General features: G+C 34.2%; 1 protein-coding gene across 1 annotated transcript in view; it reads left to right on the top strand.

Annotated features, from left to right (window-relative positions):
• The window catches only part of LOC128116910 (uncharacterized), a 280,495-nt gene that overhangs the window by 67,369 nt on the left and 193,724 nt on the right, over positions 1 to 19,402 (top strand). Inside the window, exons 3-5 of the mRNA XM_052748571.1 lie at positions 5,386 to 5,424; positions 16,163 to 16,362; positions 19,007 to 19,094. Of these exons, the coding sequence (XP_052604531.1) occupies positions 5,386 to 5,424; positions 16,163 to 16,362; positions 19,007 to 19,094 (327 nt within the window). The remainder of the gene's footprint in view (positions 1 to 5,385; positions 5,425 to 16,162; positions 16,363 to 19,006; positions 19,095 to 19,402) is intronic.

Consider the following 19,402-nt stretch of genomic DNA (forward strand, 5'->3'; position numbering starts at 1 on the left):
TTATAATTGATAATCAATTCTAATAAAAGTAATACTTGGCATGTAATCAATAATAAATGTTCTTCAAAGCCAGAAAAAATAGAAAAAAATTGATGAGAATCATATTTCAAAACACCCACATTGTAATGGCAAATAGTTGAGTTTTCTACTATTGAATATTGATTGTAGTCAGAAGTTTTCCTGTGTCCAGCCCATCCTGCAGCTGTTCAGACAAGTAAACACACAGAGGCTTATATTACTTACAAACTGTATGGTCTATGTCTCTGGCTTCTCGCTAGCTAGCTCTTATATCTTAAATTAACCCATTTCCATTAATTTATGTTTTGCCGCGTGTTCTGTGGCTTACTGGTCTGCTGGTATGCTGTTCCTTGGGCAGCAGGCTGGTGTCTCCTTCTCTCAGTGTATCTGCTTAGATTGCCTGCCTGTTTGTAAGCTGCCTTGCCATAGGCCAATCGGCATTATATTTATCAACCAATCAGAGCAACACATATTCACAGCATACAGAAAGACATCCCACAGCACTTGCCCTTTTCTATCTAATAAAAAAGGAAGGTTTTAACTTTAACATAGTAAAACTACTTATAATAAAACAGTTATCAAGCAAGAATTACAGTTACAATATCTAGTCTATATTTATTTGGCAAAATTAAAGAATATTCTATCATCTATCCTATATTTGTGAGTCTAAAGTTTCATATCTAATTTATCTTTTATCATAACTAAGAAAAATGATAACTATTTATCTTTCAACTACATCAATGGCCTCAGAAGGATATAATGTTACCTAAGTAAATAAGAAGTGCATTACAAGCAACTTTCAAAAATCTTGAATGACAGAGACAGCTAGGTTCCTGGACAAATCACCCAAAGTTCCTCTGTAATGTTGGGACATCCATCTTTGGCCTATAGGCCTAGAGATTTTTAGTTGTTTTTCCATGTATCCTGTAGAATATCTGGCAGTCTTCTCTGTGAAGCAGGAATCTAAAGGACCATCTCATCATGCAAATTTCAGTGATCATCTTCCTATGGGTCCTGTATGTCCAGTTGATACAACATTTTGTCAAGCAGTCCAGGCAAGAACAGTCTCTTGACTAAATGGCTATTTTTGCCAAGAAGAAGATAAACTCTGTATGGAGTGTCTTCAACACCCGTCTTCCTCTTTAAAGTAAATCAGTGCTGCCAGGAGCAGATGTGTCTCAATGTCCAGAAAGTCAAAGTTCTTAAAATATTTTAAATGCCATGTTCCATAGGTCTTTGAAGTATTTGAAGATTACCTACCTAACTGAAATATATCTATGTATACCTAGAAAACTTAACTAACATGACTCTAAGTTTGATTATCATGGAGACTAATTATTAATCTATATTTCTTAATTATACATTACAATATTAAATGAGCTATACAAACATAATATCTTAAAGAAGTGTATAAATTTACATATAGTATAAAAAATTAACTTTAAATTTGTAATAAACTGAAATCTATACCAATTTAAAACATTTTACGCAAGTTGTTGCTCTTTAAAAGTAGATTCAATAATCTACCCTTTCATCCTATCATATCTATATCCTATTCCCTTTTTTTTCTTTAGAAAGATATTGACTGTGACCAATAACAATTTGTAACCAATCTCTAAACAAAGACAAATATCCATAATCCAGTTTTTGAGAATGTGGGCATAGTTTTCTAGGCTACTTCCTGCTAATTGTGGGTGCTGGTAGTCTTATGGGGATCCTGAGAAAATTCCAGATAATGGTCAAGTTCTGGGAAGACTGGCTATAAGCTTTGTTGATAGGAGGTCTGGCTAGATTAAATCTGATCCATCTTAACCTGGAACAAATCCATAGCCACTTGCTTCCTGTGGGAATAAAAGCAGAGCCTCCTTTACAAAGCAACATATCCTTAGATCCAAATTTTGAAGTCAAGATACCTTTAAAATACATATATTGGTTTAATTTAGCAGCCTTTATAATCAGGTGTCTCTCTCCAGTTAAAAATACCAAAGACAATATAATCCAGATTCTCTGTGTAATATCCACCTGTAAATACAGGGCTATTTTTTATATTACTTTTACTGTCTCTTTAAAGGCTTTATTTTTTAAATTTTTTTATGTAACTATCTGTATTTATTTTCCTCTCTCTTTCAAGCCTACGTATATTTTTACACACATTGTAAACTGTTTAGGGTTTATTCCCTCTGAAACTGTCTTATTGTAAATCTATTGCTTTAAACTGTAGTGGCTAGTACAGAAGTGGCAGCCTTGGCTGCTGACTGCCCACCTCAGTTTCCCAATATGGCAGAGGTAATACACCACCATCTCTGGGAGCCTTGCTCTCTGCTGACTCCAGGAGGCAGTAGGTCTATGCCTTCATCCAGCATCATGTAGCCCAGAAACCTTTTTTTTTGTCTATACTAGCAAAAGCTAAATCCACTAAGCAGCATACTGCACAGCTTGGAATCACCTCTGTGTACCACAGCAAGAATTCGCCATGCTGCAGGTCAAGCCCACATGCCACAAACCCACCATACTGTGTGTAGCTCATGGCTTGCATGAAAGACATAACTAGGAAGCTGGTTTTAGCTCTGTTTTAGAGTCTTTTGTTTTAAGTTTTGTCAGGTTTTAGGTGGAAATTCAAGCCAACACATTGGGCAGCCAGATGTAGTCAGAAGTTTTCCTGTGTCCTGCCCGTCCTACAGCCGTTTGGACAAGTAAACACATGGAGGCTTATATTACTTACAAACTGTATGGTCTATGGCTCTGGCTTCTTGCTAGCTAGCTCTTAAATCTTAAATTAACCCATTTTCATTAATCTGTGTTTTGCCACGTGTTCTGTGGCTTACTGGTCTGCTGGCATGCTGTTCCTTGGGCAGCAGGCTGGTGTCTCTCCTGCCTATCCTTCTCTCAGTGTATCTGCTTAGATTGCCTGCCTGTTGTAAGCTGCTTTGTCATAGCCCAGTAAAACTTTATCAACCAATCAGAGAAATGCATATTCATACCATACAGAAAGACATCCCACAGCAATTAATGTGTTTCTGCATTTATTTTTGAATTCCTTACCAAATGTAGTTAATGCTCAGATATCAGGCAGAATACATCACTTACTAATAGTTCTATTCCGTTTTGCAGTACAGAAAATGTCATAAGGTATGGGCTATTATTTTTGTGTAGGTTTTCATGTTGTTGAGAATTTCTTGAAAATACAAAAATAAAATAATTTATTGCTTTCATTGTGCCACTATTAGCCAATTTTTATGCTGTTTCTTAAATTTGGAAGTTTTCAGTAAAACAATTAGACATTTTAAAATTTATTTTGTTGTATTTCTCATCTGGAGTTATTACATAAAAGGATGAAAAACTTTCTTCCTTTACTTTCATGGTAGATCTATTTAATAAAGCACACTAAAAGTTTCCAGTTAAATCAGAGAAGCAGTATTTTAAGATATTGAGTCTATTCTTTACCCACTCAACACTATGAAATGTGGAGATTACTGCAGTGTTCTTTAGAACATATTCCATCGCCTAAGTCCCAAGTTGCAACGACAAATGGTTATAAATTTTAACTATGTTAGAAGAATGGAATGTGATTTAGATGATGACAAAGCAGATGGTTTACTGCTCAGCAAGTGGAAGGAAGATTAGTACTAACATGGTCTCAAGATTCAACTTCATTCAAGTTAATTTACCACCATTGAACTTAGCTTTGAAAGTTATCTAAGAACATAGTTAAAGGTATTTTCCATATGAGCTTGTAAACCTTTCCTAGCATATGCTTAGTTTTCATTGAAATGTCATTTGATCTTTTTGCTTTCCCAGTACAATGGAGTTAGATTTCAACAGCTTCAAAGAGATTTAATAGAAAAAATAATCGCAATGTTATTTACTTACTGAGTATCTCATAGCAATATGTTAATGAATGGAAATTTTTGAGAAACAAACCTATAATGAACAAAACACTTCTCTAAGTGTAGTGGGAACAAGAATCTACATGTGAAAATGAATTTGTTAAAATCACTTATGAATGTAAAGCATGCATAGTATTATTATGCCTTCTTTGATACCATGGTCATGACTAATTTCATGTTATAAAACATTACCCATTTTGCTTTTTAATCCTCTTTTCATTCTTTATGTTATTATATTGAAATAGATTTAAAATCTTTGCTTTTCAATACTTAAACCTTCTCTTCTAAAGCAACTTAGTTTCATTCTGTTCGTTCTTTCCCTGTTAAAATTAGTATATAATAGTTATGCAAAATGATGAATTTCAGTATAACATTTTTACATATGCCCATTACAAACCTTGATCATATTTATTGCCATATGTAATTATTATGTCTTAAGTGCCATTTTACCCTCATGATTAATTTTAATTTTCTTATCCTTCTATTCTTTAACATTCTGCAAGAAAAATTCTGAAATCATTATACAACCTTGCAATCTAAATTAACCTTTATTTTGGCCTTTCTTCTACATCTAATATTTCTAAAGCTATAAATAGAAATAAAAGTCTAATGTAAAGACCAAAGATATGTGATAGTAAAAACTAATGCCTAATCAAGTATTTGAATAAATATCTGGTTCCAAGTATAAGACTGTATTGAGACCAAAGAAAATATATTATTATCTTACTAGGTAATTTATCACTCATATCGCATATAAAGTAGAAACTTTTTCAAATATTCATAGCTATTTAAATTCCAGAATTGATGGCTGGTTAATTTTATAGACTCTGAGGTAAGTTACAGTTGTGATGGGGGACTTGAACTATTTGGACAGCTGCTAGAAATGTCATTCTATTAATAGCAAGACATGTGCCTGACTATGCCTACCATTCCCTTCTTTCACTACTGCTTGCTAACTATAAGATGACATGATCAGTCTCCCAAAGCTTTCTGTTACTTCTAAATAGTTTTTCTTATATTTGTATCAGGAACACAATCATAATGGTTTTCTTTTCTGAGAGATAAGATTACCAAGGGTTCACGTCTCAAGACTCAGGTGAATTTTATCTGGGTATGGGGGTGGAAACTAAACACACATACATAGCATTTCAGAAGCAGGAGCGGTAAGGTAATCTTAAACAGAAGAGATGTCAAAAGCTGGGGCTGGAAATTCTGTCAGTTAAGGATATTTTACATTTTTCTCAGAATGTAAACATTTTAATGTTTTAAAATATTGATTGAATATGAATTTAGTTTCAGAGTTGTAGATGATTGCATAGACTGATACTATTAATATATATGTATTATAGAAATATTACTTAGATGCTCGGACTGCTATATTTCATCTTCTCTTCATTGTAACCTCTTTTTAAAATTCTATTCGTTTTTTGGGTGTGTTTTCCTGATAAGTTGTCTTGTTTCCCCCTCCTCACACCTTTAGGGTAAAGTTGAAGAGCAAGCTATGTCAAGAGAAGACCAGGTAAGAAAGCAATGGTAACAATAAAAGCAAATCTATTGATGTGAAGTAAAGAAAACATTTTTTACAATATTAAGGATTTAATTATAATGATATAGATACAATCTGCTTTGCAACTACATGGTAAAAATATAGTTAATAAGATGTTTCAGGGTCTTTACTGTTAACAGCTGTTTTTTAATGTGGAAAAAATGTGAGTCAAATGGGACCTTTTCAGTATGTCAGATAACCAGATGGGAAACATCTGGCTGGCTAATTGGTTCATGTTGCATGAATACTAGTTAATACTGTTTCTGTAAAAGTTCTAGCACCTCATCTGTTTTGGTTCTGGGATTTTGGATGTCATGGCAGTTTGGTATATTGCTGTCTCTCTTCTTTCCTATAATGATTAAGCATTCTCTCTCTCTCTTTGAAGTGTGTGTGTGTGTGTGTGTGTGTGTGTGTGTGTGTGTGTGTGTGTGTGTGGAGAGAGAGAGAGAGAGAGAGAGAGAGAGAGAGAGAGAGAGAGAGAGAGAGAGAGATTGAGAGAAGAGAATATGTAATGGCATTATAGCATGCAAGATTTAAATTATTCCTGGATAAAACATATTATTTTGCCTTTTGATACAGTATATAAAAACTTTAAACCGTGGAAATTTTGGTTTTACTTTTTATTTTTGGGTGCACTATAAATGTTTACTCGGTAAATTTTTATCATTAATGTGACCTTGTATTAAATATATATGTACTTATATATTTAGTATACATATATATATGTACATACATATATAGCAAGTAAAAATACAGAGGGACTGTTAAACATGGATGTATTTCATCAAAAGGTTATTGTTAATCCATTTTCTCTCACTGTTCTTAACAGTACAGAATAGTTAAATATGAATAAACAGAGCAACTATATAAGGAGTCTCAGAGATTATTTTTACATAGACTTAGAAACAATCAACTTAGTATAGAATATTTGTATGTAGGAATTCACATTTTAAGGATTTTAAAAAAACATTTCAGTGTCATTCATGTTGTGATTAATTTAGATATGTTAGTGTTTAATTAGAAAATGTGATGTTTCACAATTCAGAGTGAATAAGGTCAGTTTCTTTAATGCAGCCTATCTTATGAAGAGTTTCTCTACTTAGCCACTTTTTCCCAAAGTCAGATATTCTTGGAGATTCACATCGTTTCTGATCTTTGTCACTTTTAACCTACTATTATTGCTTACTTTTAAATGTCTACAGCAGCTTCTAATGGAAAAATGTAAATAAATGCCATATTAGGGTCATTAAGTGAAATTTTGCAAAAATGTATTTTATGCTCATTTTATTTGGAATTATCTTACTATTTTGTCCATTATTTAATTTTAATTTAGGGATACTACTGGGCACATGAAATTAGTTTAGTATATGGAAACATCAAATAAATCATGACTCTAAATTATTTAGCATAGCGTTTTAGAATATATGTTCTGGAGTCAGACTGCCTGTGTTTAAATTCTAGATGACAATTTCTGGTTGTGTGACTTTTTGCATAAGTGTGTCTCAGATCTTATGTAGCTTTATCTGCACATGAAAATGACAGTGCTAAAAAAAATCTGTCTTATAAGTAATACCTGATATGCGATCATTAATGTTAGAATTGTTTCTTCATGGTACTAAATAAATGTTTGCTGTATTTGCTATTTCTCTCTGTCCACCTTCTTTTTCTTCCTTTCACAATTTTTTACCTCCCTTTCCTCTTCTTCCTTATCCTTCTTATTGTTGCTGTCATTGTTGCTAGTGTTACGTAAAGGTATTTATCTTACCTAACTACTCTAGAGCAATGGTTCTAACTCTTCCTAATACTGCAACCCCTTAATACAATTCCTCATGTTGTGGTGACCCCAACCATAAAATTATATTCGTTGCTACCTCATAACTGTTATTTTGTTACTGTTATGAATTGTAATTAAAATATCTGATATGCAGGGTAATAGATATGCCACCCTTGTGAAAGGATCAATCAACCCCAGAGGGGTCATGACACACAAGTTGAGAACTACTGATCTAGCATAATCTTTTCTTGGCTTTAACCTCCTCGTAACAGTTTCTTTCTCAGAATTCTAGCAGATGAATCTTAGACTGCTAAATTTATCATTGAAGACCCCTCCTTAATACTAGCTCTCCATTTATTTTTCTGCATTCTTATCCTTTTTACTTCACTTCACGCAACTGAGTCCTCTATCTGTTGCTTGCTAAGAACATCGGATGGTATGAATGAAGAGAATAGGAAGCAGGCCATATAGTAAAACTCCCAATGGCAACAGTAAAAGCAAAATATTAACAATTTGTATTTGTTTTATCTTTGTTACTGTAAAACACTAATACATAAATCTATTCATGTATTGATATATTTTTGCTGCATACATTCATATAATTTCAGGCTTAAAACTTGTTTGGAGATTCTATATGACCTGATGTTTTCTCATCAGTATATATATATACAACACACACACACACACATCTATATATCATCTATATATATTTTCAAGAGAGCAAATCAGGTCAAAACCAGGTAATTTAATTACAAATCATTATTGGAGAAGATGTTATTAAGTCCAATCTAGTTTGTGGAATAATATGAGAATAAGACCCTTCAAAAATGAGTTTGTGAGGTAGGATCATCCAAGTTAAAAGAAATAAAACCCGAGCAAAGGACCAGAAGTTAAAAAACATATATGTTTGGTACATAGTGAAACCTTATACACTTAACTGTATGGATGTAACAGATGATTAGTTGGAGAATTTTTGTGGATATCTGTAGCATGAATCCTAATTGATCTTAATAATAAAAACCAGGAGTCAGATATCAGAATGAAAGCTCAAAGAAGCAGAGCAGCCAGCCACTAGTTCTTACCTCTATGAAATCCTCAGTCTGAAAGAGCTCTGTGTTCCTGTCTCCTCCTGCCTTATATTTTTTTTCTCTGCCTAGCCATGTCACTTCCTGTCTCTACCTCCCCAGTGCTGAGATTAAAGGCATGAGATTCCAAGTGCTGGAATCAAAGGTGTGTGCTACCACTGCCTATTCTGTTTCTCTTTTAGACTGGATCAATCTTGTGTAGCCAAGGATAGCCTTGAGCTACTGATCTTCCTGCTTTCCCCTCCCAAGTGCTGGGATTAAAGGTGTGTGCCACAAATGCCTGGCCGCTATGGGTAACTAGTGGCTTAGCTCTGTACTCTGATATTCAAGCAAGCTTTATTTGTTAGATCACAAACAAAATATAACCACAGATATCTGTAATGCTTTGTATCTCCAAGAGTAGAAGTTGTGAGGAAGTTTACTTTTAACTTTTAATATAGTGTTCTAACTCTTCAACTCCTAAGACAAAAGGAAAAAAAAAATTGTTGGGTCTTATGTATAAATCATTTTGTAGATTGTTTTTCTTTCATGTTTTAGTTATTGCCCCACCTTATGGAAAACAAATTAAAAAATTTTGTGACAAGTTAAAGGTTAAGTATTTTTTTAGGTGACAGGAATATTGCATTTATTTTTGTTGTATTGATGAATTATAAAACATGAGTGAAGGACTGGGAAGATGGCTCAGAATCTCACTTACCAGCTAGCTAGTGTTGTGAAAATTTTGAGATTCAAGTTGAGTAAGAGTGCCTGTCTAAAGGAGAGAGAGAGAGAAAGAGAGGGAGGGAGGGAGGGAGGGAGGAAGAGAGAGAGAGAGAGAGAGAGAGAGAGAGAGAGAGAGAGAGAGAGAGAAACCTCTGCCTCTGACCTCCACATACACACCCGTACATTTATAAGAAAATAAATGAATGACGGGCATGGTGGCACATGCCTTTAATCCCAGCACTCAGGAGGCAGAGGTAGGCAGATCTTTGTGAGTTCGTGGCCAGCCTGGTCTACAGAGTGAATTCCAGGATAGGCTCCAAAGCTACAGAGAGAAACCCTGTCTGGAAAAACAAAAAGAAAAAGAGTGAATGTATAAAGTAGTGTTGCAGTTTTTGTGGTTTAAGAATTGCACACCTGGAAAAAGCATGCATAGTGTGTGTGTGGTATGTAGACAAATATATGTACTACTAGCATTAAGGGAGTATACTATAAAATTTACAAATAATAATGAAATATACAGTAGTATTTACCGTAAATACATATACCCAACTGATATTATGGGAATGATTTTGACCTAATTTAGTCAACTGTGCTTACAATTAATCACTGTAACTTCATCATAAATTTTAGTGAGCTTTTGTTCCAATTAATGAGCAAAATATGAAGTAATAAATATGTGTGATGAAAATTCAATCACTAATAATTTGAATCACATTTTTAATCAAATTATTTTTTTTCAGAATAATGCTTCATCTTCTAATGCTGTTCATAATAGACCAAAATGTCACATTTTGAAGTTAAATTTATCATTAATATTGATCATTTTCATAAATCTAAACAACAATACAGATTTAATTTGTCAAGCTTATTAATTCTATATAAATACTTCTATGGATGAATTTAAGCTACCTACTGATAGAAAGGGAAATAAAAGAATATACCATCATACTAGTACAGTAGATGAAAATACTTTAAAAACTACAAACAGCTAAGTGTGTTAAAACAATAAAGAAATGGTAAGTTTTGATGATGTTATATTACCTTTATTTTTGTATGATCTTTTGAATTACATTTTTTGTGTTTGTTCTTGTGTGTGTATGTGTGTTTGTATGTATGTAGGTTCATATATATGCAGATGCTTGGCACATATGTGTGCATGCATAAGGATTCCAGAGAACAACGTCATGTCATTCCTCAAGTGGAACCTCCCTTTTGTTTGGGACAAGTTCTCTTACAGGCCTGCAATTTATCAAGCAAGCTAAAGTAGCTGGTCTGTGTGCCCCAGAGGTCCACCTGTCTCTGCCTCCCCAGCTCTGAGATTTTAAAAGCATGCCACACACCCAGCTTTTATTTTTAATAAATATTTTGAGCCTAGAATTCAAACCCTTGTTGACTGACGCATCTCCCCAGATCTTGAGTTTTATTTTTAATAATGTAAGAAATTGTTTGTCGAAATCATCATACTTTAACAGTTTGCCTCTAGCAAGCCAATAAAAGTCAAATTCAGTAGTTTGCTAGGAAGTTATTAGTTTCATTGATTAAATAAGAATCTGTAATCTGTGCTGGGTGTCACTAAGTATATTAAGGTGTTAGACAACATTAGTTATACAGAAGAAATCAGTATAGAAAAGAAGCAATTGTTGAAATTATTCTGCCAATATCTCTGCCTGGAGGCAAAGATCTGTGTGTTGGATGGTGTGTTTAGTATTGGTTATTTGTAGCATTGTTTCCCTGGGAAAATTTTAATTTATTCTTATAAAATGAATTAACCTGCAAATATATGGAAGTTAGAAATATCAAGGTAGCTAAGAAATGAAGAAGAAATATAGAGTTTAGTATAGAGGAGATGGACATATTGAGATGATGGCAAAGAATCTTAGTAGTAACCCTGAAACAAGTATCTCCAAGTGTATTATCTGTTGCTATTTAATAAATGACCAGAAGCCAGATGACTTGCAACAATATTAATTTATTACTTAGACCTCTGTAATGAATATGTCCAGTATTACTCTTAGTAGGCTAATATCAAAGTTCTATGAGAGAATTATTGCCGTGTTTATTCAGACTGTTGGAACTTGTTTAATCAAGTTCCTTGGAATTACAGAGATGAGTACTTTTCCTTGTTGGTTGTCAGTGGAAACCATTCTCGGATACTAAAGGGTGCCCCATTATTTGCCTCATAGCTTCCTTCCTTCATCTTAAAAAGGCAGAAATAGCTTAAGTTTCTCTTAATTTTTAACTTCCTCTTTTTTTGATGTGACAGATTTGTGAACTATTTTCTGCTTTCCAATGCTGCCTTTAAAGGCTTGTGCTAATTGTACTGGGCTCACCTATGCAATACAGTGTAATCTTTATATTTTAAGAAAAGCTGATCTCTACCCTTAATTCTATCAGCACTCCATGATCACTTACTTTCTTCATTTTCACCTGTTGTGGACTTCTGCAGATGCCTTGAGTTTACTGGCTCTTAGGGGTGTATTATCACCCCATGTGGCATAGTTTCATTTAAAATGATGTAATTGTATTATTTTTTCAAAAAATCAAAGAAATAATTTCAGATATATGTAGATTAACATGAATTGCTAAACGGCCTTATTAATAAAAAAAAAACCTTGGAGCCAGATATTGGGGTGAAAGATGAAAGATCAGAGGAACAGAACCATCCAGCCACAAGTTCTTACCACTAGGAAATCCTTAGCCCAAGAGAACTACTTCCTGTATTCTCACGCCTTATATACCTTTTTGTGCCCTGCCATCTTACTTCCTCTCTCTGCCCAGCTATATCACTTCCTCTTTCTGCTCAGCTCTATCACTTCCTGCCTGTCTGTACAGACCTCCAGACCTCTATGTTTACTAGTGCTGGGATTAAATACGTGTGCTTTCACACCTGGCTCTTTTCCCAGTGTGGCCTTGAACTCACAGAGATCCTGATGAATCTCTGCCTTCCTAATACTAGGATTAAAGGTGTGTGCTACCAATGCCTGACTTCTATGTTTAATATAGTGGCTGACTTTTTCCTTTTATCCCCAGGCAAGCTTCATTTGTTAGAGCACAAATAAAATATCACCACATGTATATATGCACACACATATATTACATATTTTAAGTAAATATAAAATAATATCTCCCTATGACTCTTTAAAACATCCTTACTGTTACTTGTCTCTTTTTCCCAATCTCTAAAACATCCTTACTGTTACTTATCTTTTTTTTTCCCAATGTACAAGTTTCCCCACAGGTTAAAGTCCCTGCCCAGTTTTTCTCATTTCCCCTTTCATAGCACCGTGTCCTACTATGCCAATCTATGGAGCTTCTTCTTTCCTACTGCACCATTGTTCCTTTCTACTTTCTGGCTTCTGTTGTTGCTCTAGGTTATATACTCAAATCTAAAGATTGAGAGCGAGGCTCTATAAATAAAATAGAATGTGGAGTTTTGTTTTCTAGATCTGGGTTAACTCAGTACAGTATTTTCTTAGTTCTATATATTCACTTGAAAATTTCCTGATTTCATTTTTCTGTACAACTAGATAGTGTTCTTTTATGTATGTGTACCACATTTTGATTATCTATTCATCAGCTGAAAAACATTTAAGTTGTTTCCATTTCAGAGCTATTAAGAAAAGAGTGGCAATGAACATGACTAGGCAAGTATCTACATAGTATAACAAGTCCTTTGGGTATTTGCGTAGGGTATTAGCTGGATTATGTGATACATCTACTTTTAGCCCTTTTAAAGGTTCTCCACACCAATATCATAGTGGCTGTACCAGTTTGCAATCCTACCAACAGTGAATGAGGATTCCCCTTTCTCCGAATTCTCAGCATGTGCTGTCAGTTGTTTTCTTTTTAAATAATATTTTCATTAATTCAAAATTGATTTTGATCATATTTCATCGCTTCCTTTAATCCATCTACCCTATCTCGTATTTTGACTTTTTAAATTGGAAAATTGAAAACATTACCATGAAGAGCTATTATTGACAACTATGTATCAATTCCTGTTGTTTGATTGCTTTAGTATAACTAAATCATTTTTCTGATCTTTTATTTATTTCAAAATTTTTATTTTTAATACCAACCAAAGATCCCCCTCTCATCCCTCCTTCTGCTCCTTCCCCAACCTCTCCCCCCCAACACACTCCCATCTCCAAAAGAGTCATGGGGAGTCAGCAAAGCCTGGTACGTTCAGTTGAGGCAAGACCAAGCCCCTCAAGCGGGGGCTGCATCAAGGATGAGCAAGGAGCCAGCTCATGCACCAGGGATAAATCCTTATCCAACGGCCAATGGGCCCCTCAAACAGACCAAGCTACACAGTTGTCTCCTGTATGCAGAAGGCCTAGTCCAGTCCCATAGAGGCTCCACAGCTGTTGGTCTAAAGTTTGTGAGTTCCTATGACTGGAATCCCTGAGCTCTGCCTGGTGCTTGACTGTGGATCTCTGCATCTGCTTCCATCAGTTACTGGATGAAAACTCTATGATGACATTTAGGATATTCACCAATCTGATTACCAGGGTAGGACAGTTCAGGCACCAGCTGCACTATTGCTAGTAGTCTAATCTGGAGTCCTTCTTGTGAATTTCTGGGAATTTCCCTAGCATCAGGTTTCTCACTTACCCCACAATGTCTCCCTCTATCAAGATATCTCTTTCATTGCCCTCCCCTCCCACTCCATCCCTCGCCCAGCATGACCATCCCATTCCTTCATGTTCTCAAACCCCATCACCTCCACTTTATTTCTCCCCCATCTCCCATTTACTCATGGAGATCTCCTCAGTTTCCCTTCCCAAGGTGATGTCTGTGTCCTTCATAGGGTCCTCCTTGTTTCCTAGCTTCTCTAGAGCTCTGGGTTGTAGTCTGGTTATCCTTTGCTTTACTTCTAGTATCCACTTTTGAGTGGTACATACTATGTTTGTTCTTCTGAGTCTGGGTTACCTCACCCAGGATGATATTTTTTAGTTCCGTCCATTTGCCTACAAATTTCAGGATGTCATTGTTTTATACAGCTGAGTAATACTCCATTGTGAATATGTATCATATTTTCTTTATCCATTCTTTGGTTGAGTGGCTTCTAGGTTGTTATGATTTTAAACAATGCCATTTGAACTTGAATGACTTTAGGAGGATGGAAGAACACAGATGATATCAGGTGTATTAAGATAATAGTTATTCCAGGTGGTGGTGATGCACACCTTTAATCCTGGCAGAGGCAGGATGATCTCTGTGAGTTCCATGACAGCCTGGTCTACAAAGTGAGTTCCAGAACAACTAGGACTACACAGAGAAACCCTGTTTTAGAAACGCTCTCCTAAAATAATAGTTATTAAGGGTATGAATTAAAAGGAAACAAGTATAGGATTAGTAGTTAGTATTAGATCAATGGCAAAAAAGACAAGATAAAAGTAAACAGAAGACAAACAATAAATATGAAAGGAGGAAATAAGATAGTGTCATGTAAAAGGAGAATAGTGTCTTGTCTGCATCTGAACAGTCATTTATTCTCACTTTTTCAGTGCTTTGACCAATTCTGGCTCTCTACATTAATAACCAACCACCCACTGCAAAAAGAGGCTTCTCTGAGTAAGGCTGAGAGCAGCACTAGTCTATAGACATAAACATAAATATTTAGAAAGTAGTTTAATTATGTGTAGATTAGATAAATCAGATTTCTGCCTATGACCTATGGCATCCTCAGGCATAGGCATTTGTTTTTTGTTTTTGTTTTTCAAGACAGGGTTTCTCTGTGTAACAGCCCTGGCTGTCCTGGAACTCACTTTGTAGACAGACTGACCTCAAACTCAGAAAGATCCCCCTGCCTCTACCCCTCGAGTGCTGGGATCAAAGGTGTGCGCCACCACTGCCTGGCCAGGCATAGGCTTTTGATCAATTTTATAGTAGCAGAAATTAATTAAGGAAGTACAGGTGGAAGGAAATACATGCTAATGCTTGACATCTAGAAAATTCATATTGATGGAAAATTTCATTATGACATCTGTAGAGGAGAAGAGTAGTTTCCTAAGTTTCTAGTACATTCTTTTTCATATTGCAAACACCTTTGAAAGATAGAAAAATATGCTCCAATCATATCATATTTTTTCAATGTGCTTATATAGATTAAACTTATTTGTATGAAATAGTGCTTAAATATTTTGAAATGTATAAGATGAATTTTAAAAGTGACAGTATGATATTAAATTGGACTGCTGAAAGTGAAAATTTGAATGTGTCACATAATAGATGAAATGTTTAGTCAGTTCAATAATTGAAGATATTTGTACATGATTATTTGGCTTCATAGCAATCATGCAATTATGAACTGCATATAATTGATGTTGGACCAAGGACCAAATGCCTCATAAACTTCTTTCTTAAATAATAAAAGATCCCTCATCCCCAGACTTTCAAAGACTGAAAGGGAAATTCTTTTTAAACAGATCATCTCAGCACTTAATAAAATACTTATTATTCCTTGGACATTATGTATGGAAATTAGAGTTATGTTTCCTAAAGTGGAGGCCATGTGGAGCCATTACTTTAACTCTCTGCTTATTTTTGATAGCTGTTTGATGAGGCTCTGGATAAAAATATGATGAATTACAGTGTGTGTATACATGTTAATACAAATCACTTTTATTTGATACATTTAAGTACCCAAACCCAATTAAGATATTGGATATTTAAATTAGTCTGTGGATATTTAAATTTCAATACTTATAATATTCTACACAGAATTACTAGTGCTTTAAAAATAAATGGAAATTAAGTATCCCCTTTCCTATATCTTAAATATGTACCAAATCTATCTAAGTATAAAATAGTGTTGTATAGCCTATCCCCTCAGCAGATTATGCATTATCAGGTTATGAATTATATATACTAAACCAGTATAAGAAATAGTAAGTATTAATTGTAGTTTAATTTTTGTCATATTCTAAAACATTATTGCATTCATTCTCTTTTTTTGATGACTGCCATGGGTGATAGGACTATTAATAGAAAAATGTCTAAAGAATGAAAAGTGCTTGATGATAATTTTGCATCTTTCATATATTATTTTGGCTAAATGATGTTGATATTGGACCTATTCCATTTTTATAATGTTGTAGAAAATACTTCTTCATTTCTTGCACCCAAACTCCCACTTTAATTTCAGAATATCAAAAAGATGCCTACCAGATTTGGAAAAGAAAATGAACAACTTGAGCATGCTATTGATCGTGTTCTTGCCACAATATCGGAAAGAAGACTGGCACGTAGTCTACATGGCACTAATGAACAGCCACCTCATAACGTTCTTACAGCTACCCTTGAACTGGTTAACACTGTCAACATGATATTAAACATTCTGGAAAGGTAATTCCTAATATCTGATATTTAAACCCATGGCACAGTTGTATTTTCCCCTTCATTTCTTCTCAGGAATCTGAAGTGTGAAATGAATTGTATTTCCATGCTTTTTTCAAATATGTTTACAGACATGTTATTGATGCCATGATTATCTCCCTAGGATGTACAAGATAGTTACATGGTTCCCTTTAAATCAAGAAATTTTTTACCATCTGACTTTTACAATTCATTCAATAAAAATCATATTTTTTTTAAAATTTATTTTGCAATACAATTCAGTTCTACATATCAGCCGCGGATTCCCTTGTTCTCCCCCCTCCCGTCCCCCTCACCTTCCCCCCGACCCCCCCCCCCCATTCCCATCTCCTCCAGGGCAAAGCCTTCCCCACAGACTGAGGTCAGGTTAAACGAGAATTCTGCCGGGTGGTGGTGGCACATGCCTTTAATCCCAGCACTCGGGAGGCAGAGACAAGTGTATTCTCTGTGAGTTCGAGGTCAGCCTGGTCTACAGAGTGAGATCCAGGACAGGCATCAAAACAACACAGAGAAACCCTGTCTCAAAAAACCAAAATAAATGAATAAATAAATGAGGATTTCCCTTGAGTTCTCTTTATAGATTAAGTTACACCAAACTAATATGTGATCATATCTGGCATTTTTACAGCAAAAAAATTCTTTGTGTATTAATTAAATTATGAACTTTTAGTTAACGAGTTAGTCCTGTTTCTAAAAGCCTGTGTTAATAAGAAAAGATTAGTGAAATAAAACTAATGATTCATAATTTTGTTTTGTTAGTAACATTTAGTTAACAATATTAGTGTGTAGATTTCTATGCTTTATGTTTTGACCAACAACTATAATCAATTATCTGTTCTATGTACAAATGAGTCATCTGGCAAATTCCTATGCCATTTGCTTCCACTAAGTATTATATTTTTCAGGTAAAAAAAGAAGGGAGAGAGATAGAAAAAAGATTTTGTGTTTTGATTAACAAAAAACTACACCTTTATATTACATGTCCCCTTGCTGAATAATTTCTCTTTTGCAACTAATATTTGATTGAAAAACAAATTTATTCCCATACATAAGTAATGAAGACAATATTTTACCAGTGGTTCAAGGATATTTTAAAAATATCATAGAAAATTTGACAATCTCAGCAGTTCCGTTACTCTCTTTACGTTTGACCTTATTATAAGCAACTATCTACAAAACAACTGAAGGAAAGCAAACACAGGAGGCGTACTCAAAAGTAAATATTCTGCAATAGGCTGAATTTAGAGAGAGAATTATATGGACCATAAAGTAAAGATAGCCATAAAATGGAGTGAAATAAAAAGACCCCTCAAATGTTTATAATCTGTTAAATTAACATTTGATAATTTATTTCATTTGATTTGCTCATTTCGTTAAAGTAGTCAGATTGCAAAGTTTGCATCATAATATTGGTATTAAAAGTTACACTTGCTTTTTTTCACTGAATTTCCCATGTTAAGGGCTTATTTACTCTCATCAGTGGAATCAGGTAACGTTAGAAGGGTCTTGTCTGGTTCCACTTCTATTTCACAGAAAAATGATCTATAGAAAATGACCTCGTCTAACATACATTTTTCAAATGTAGTAAATCATCTTAGTTTTGTCTTTATTCTAACTGAAAATATCAAAGGTTTTATAGTATTTCTGATTCTTAGACTCAGTCTTAATGACTAATGATGACTGAATAAGAGGGATTCATGTTGAACTACGTATTTTGCTAAAGTCAAGACTGACTAAATATTTTCAACTATAATATTTGTATATCAAACTGTCTATGGATAAAAACCTCAAAAGTAAATTTTAAGTTCCATGGTGGGAATATATACAAATTCAGCACTATAGTGCTTTCTGATTTGTTTTACAGGGACAACCTAAAAATTATTGTCCATTTTTAAAAGATATTTATTGCAGACATTTTGAATACAAGGTCTTACATGTGCAAAGGAAACACTCTACCACTGAGTTACATCTCACCTTATACGTATTATTCAGATGAAGTAGAGAATAATTTCCCCACAAAACTCTGTTTTTCTTTTTTTATCTCATACAGGCCTCCCAATAGGAGAAGGTTAAAAGCTATGTTGGATATAAGTAGAAAGACCCAAACTTTTCATTTAGCTAGGATATCTTTATTTATCTCAAATACTTTTTTCATTTACATAAAAAATGAATGCCAAATAAAGCCTTTTTTTAATTTTCAGATTATCTACTTGTGGATAATATAGTTTTTATTTGACCCTTTCCTCCTCTCATTATTTTATATAATCAATCATTTGTATAGTAAGTCAAGAGAAAGGAAATATTAGAAGATAAACCTTCTCAAAATTTAACTTTCTTTTTACAACAATTTGAATGTGGGAGTTAATTATAACAAATTGTGTTCTTACCATTTTCCCTCCTTTTTAGGCCATAGAAGTATCACATTTATTAGTGTCTACTTAAATTTGTTACATGCTTGATATAATACTGTAATGTTCTAGAATTTAGCTATTTGCACTTTTTATCTAAAATGCTCTGTATTTTAAATTACAAGTTTCAATTTCTTGAGGAATAAAGATACTGTATTAAAAGACACTCAGATTGATGGAATCTCTTTGTTGCCCTTCCCTGGCAGGCCACCATTTGATTGCATGTCAGAATTTTCCAGTCTGAAAAATCATCTCATTAAACATATCACATTACTGAAACATTTCTCTGAACAGGTAAGACATACTTTTGTTGTGCTGTTCTCCATTCATATTCCTATGCATTTATTTATCAAGTCCAGTACATTTATCTTCACTAACACCCATAATATCTTTCTTTTTCTTACCCTCATGTTTCAACACTGAGATGCAGGTCTATATTTTGTTATATAGAATATTCAGTGACCCAGTTGAGTTGCCACCTCAAATCCCTTTCCCATTGTATCAGAATTGGTGCTCTTTTGACTTTATACAGTATTTATCCATTCCAAATGAGATGCCAAGTAACTGAGTCAGAGAAGAAACTGTTTGAGGAGAACCAGAGG

The sequence above is a fragment of the Peromyscus californicus genome, unplaced genomic scaffold (genome assembly GCF_007827085.1).
Source record: "Peromyscus californicus insignis strain IS unplaced genomic scaffold, ASM782708v3 Scaffold_10__1_contigs__length_136768540, whole genome shotgun sequence".
In the NCBI taxonomy this organism is placed as follows: Eukaryota; Metazoa; Chordata; class Mammalia; order Rodentia; family Cricetidae; genus Peromyscus; species Peromyscus californicus.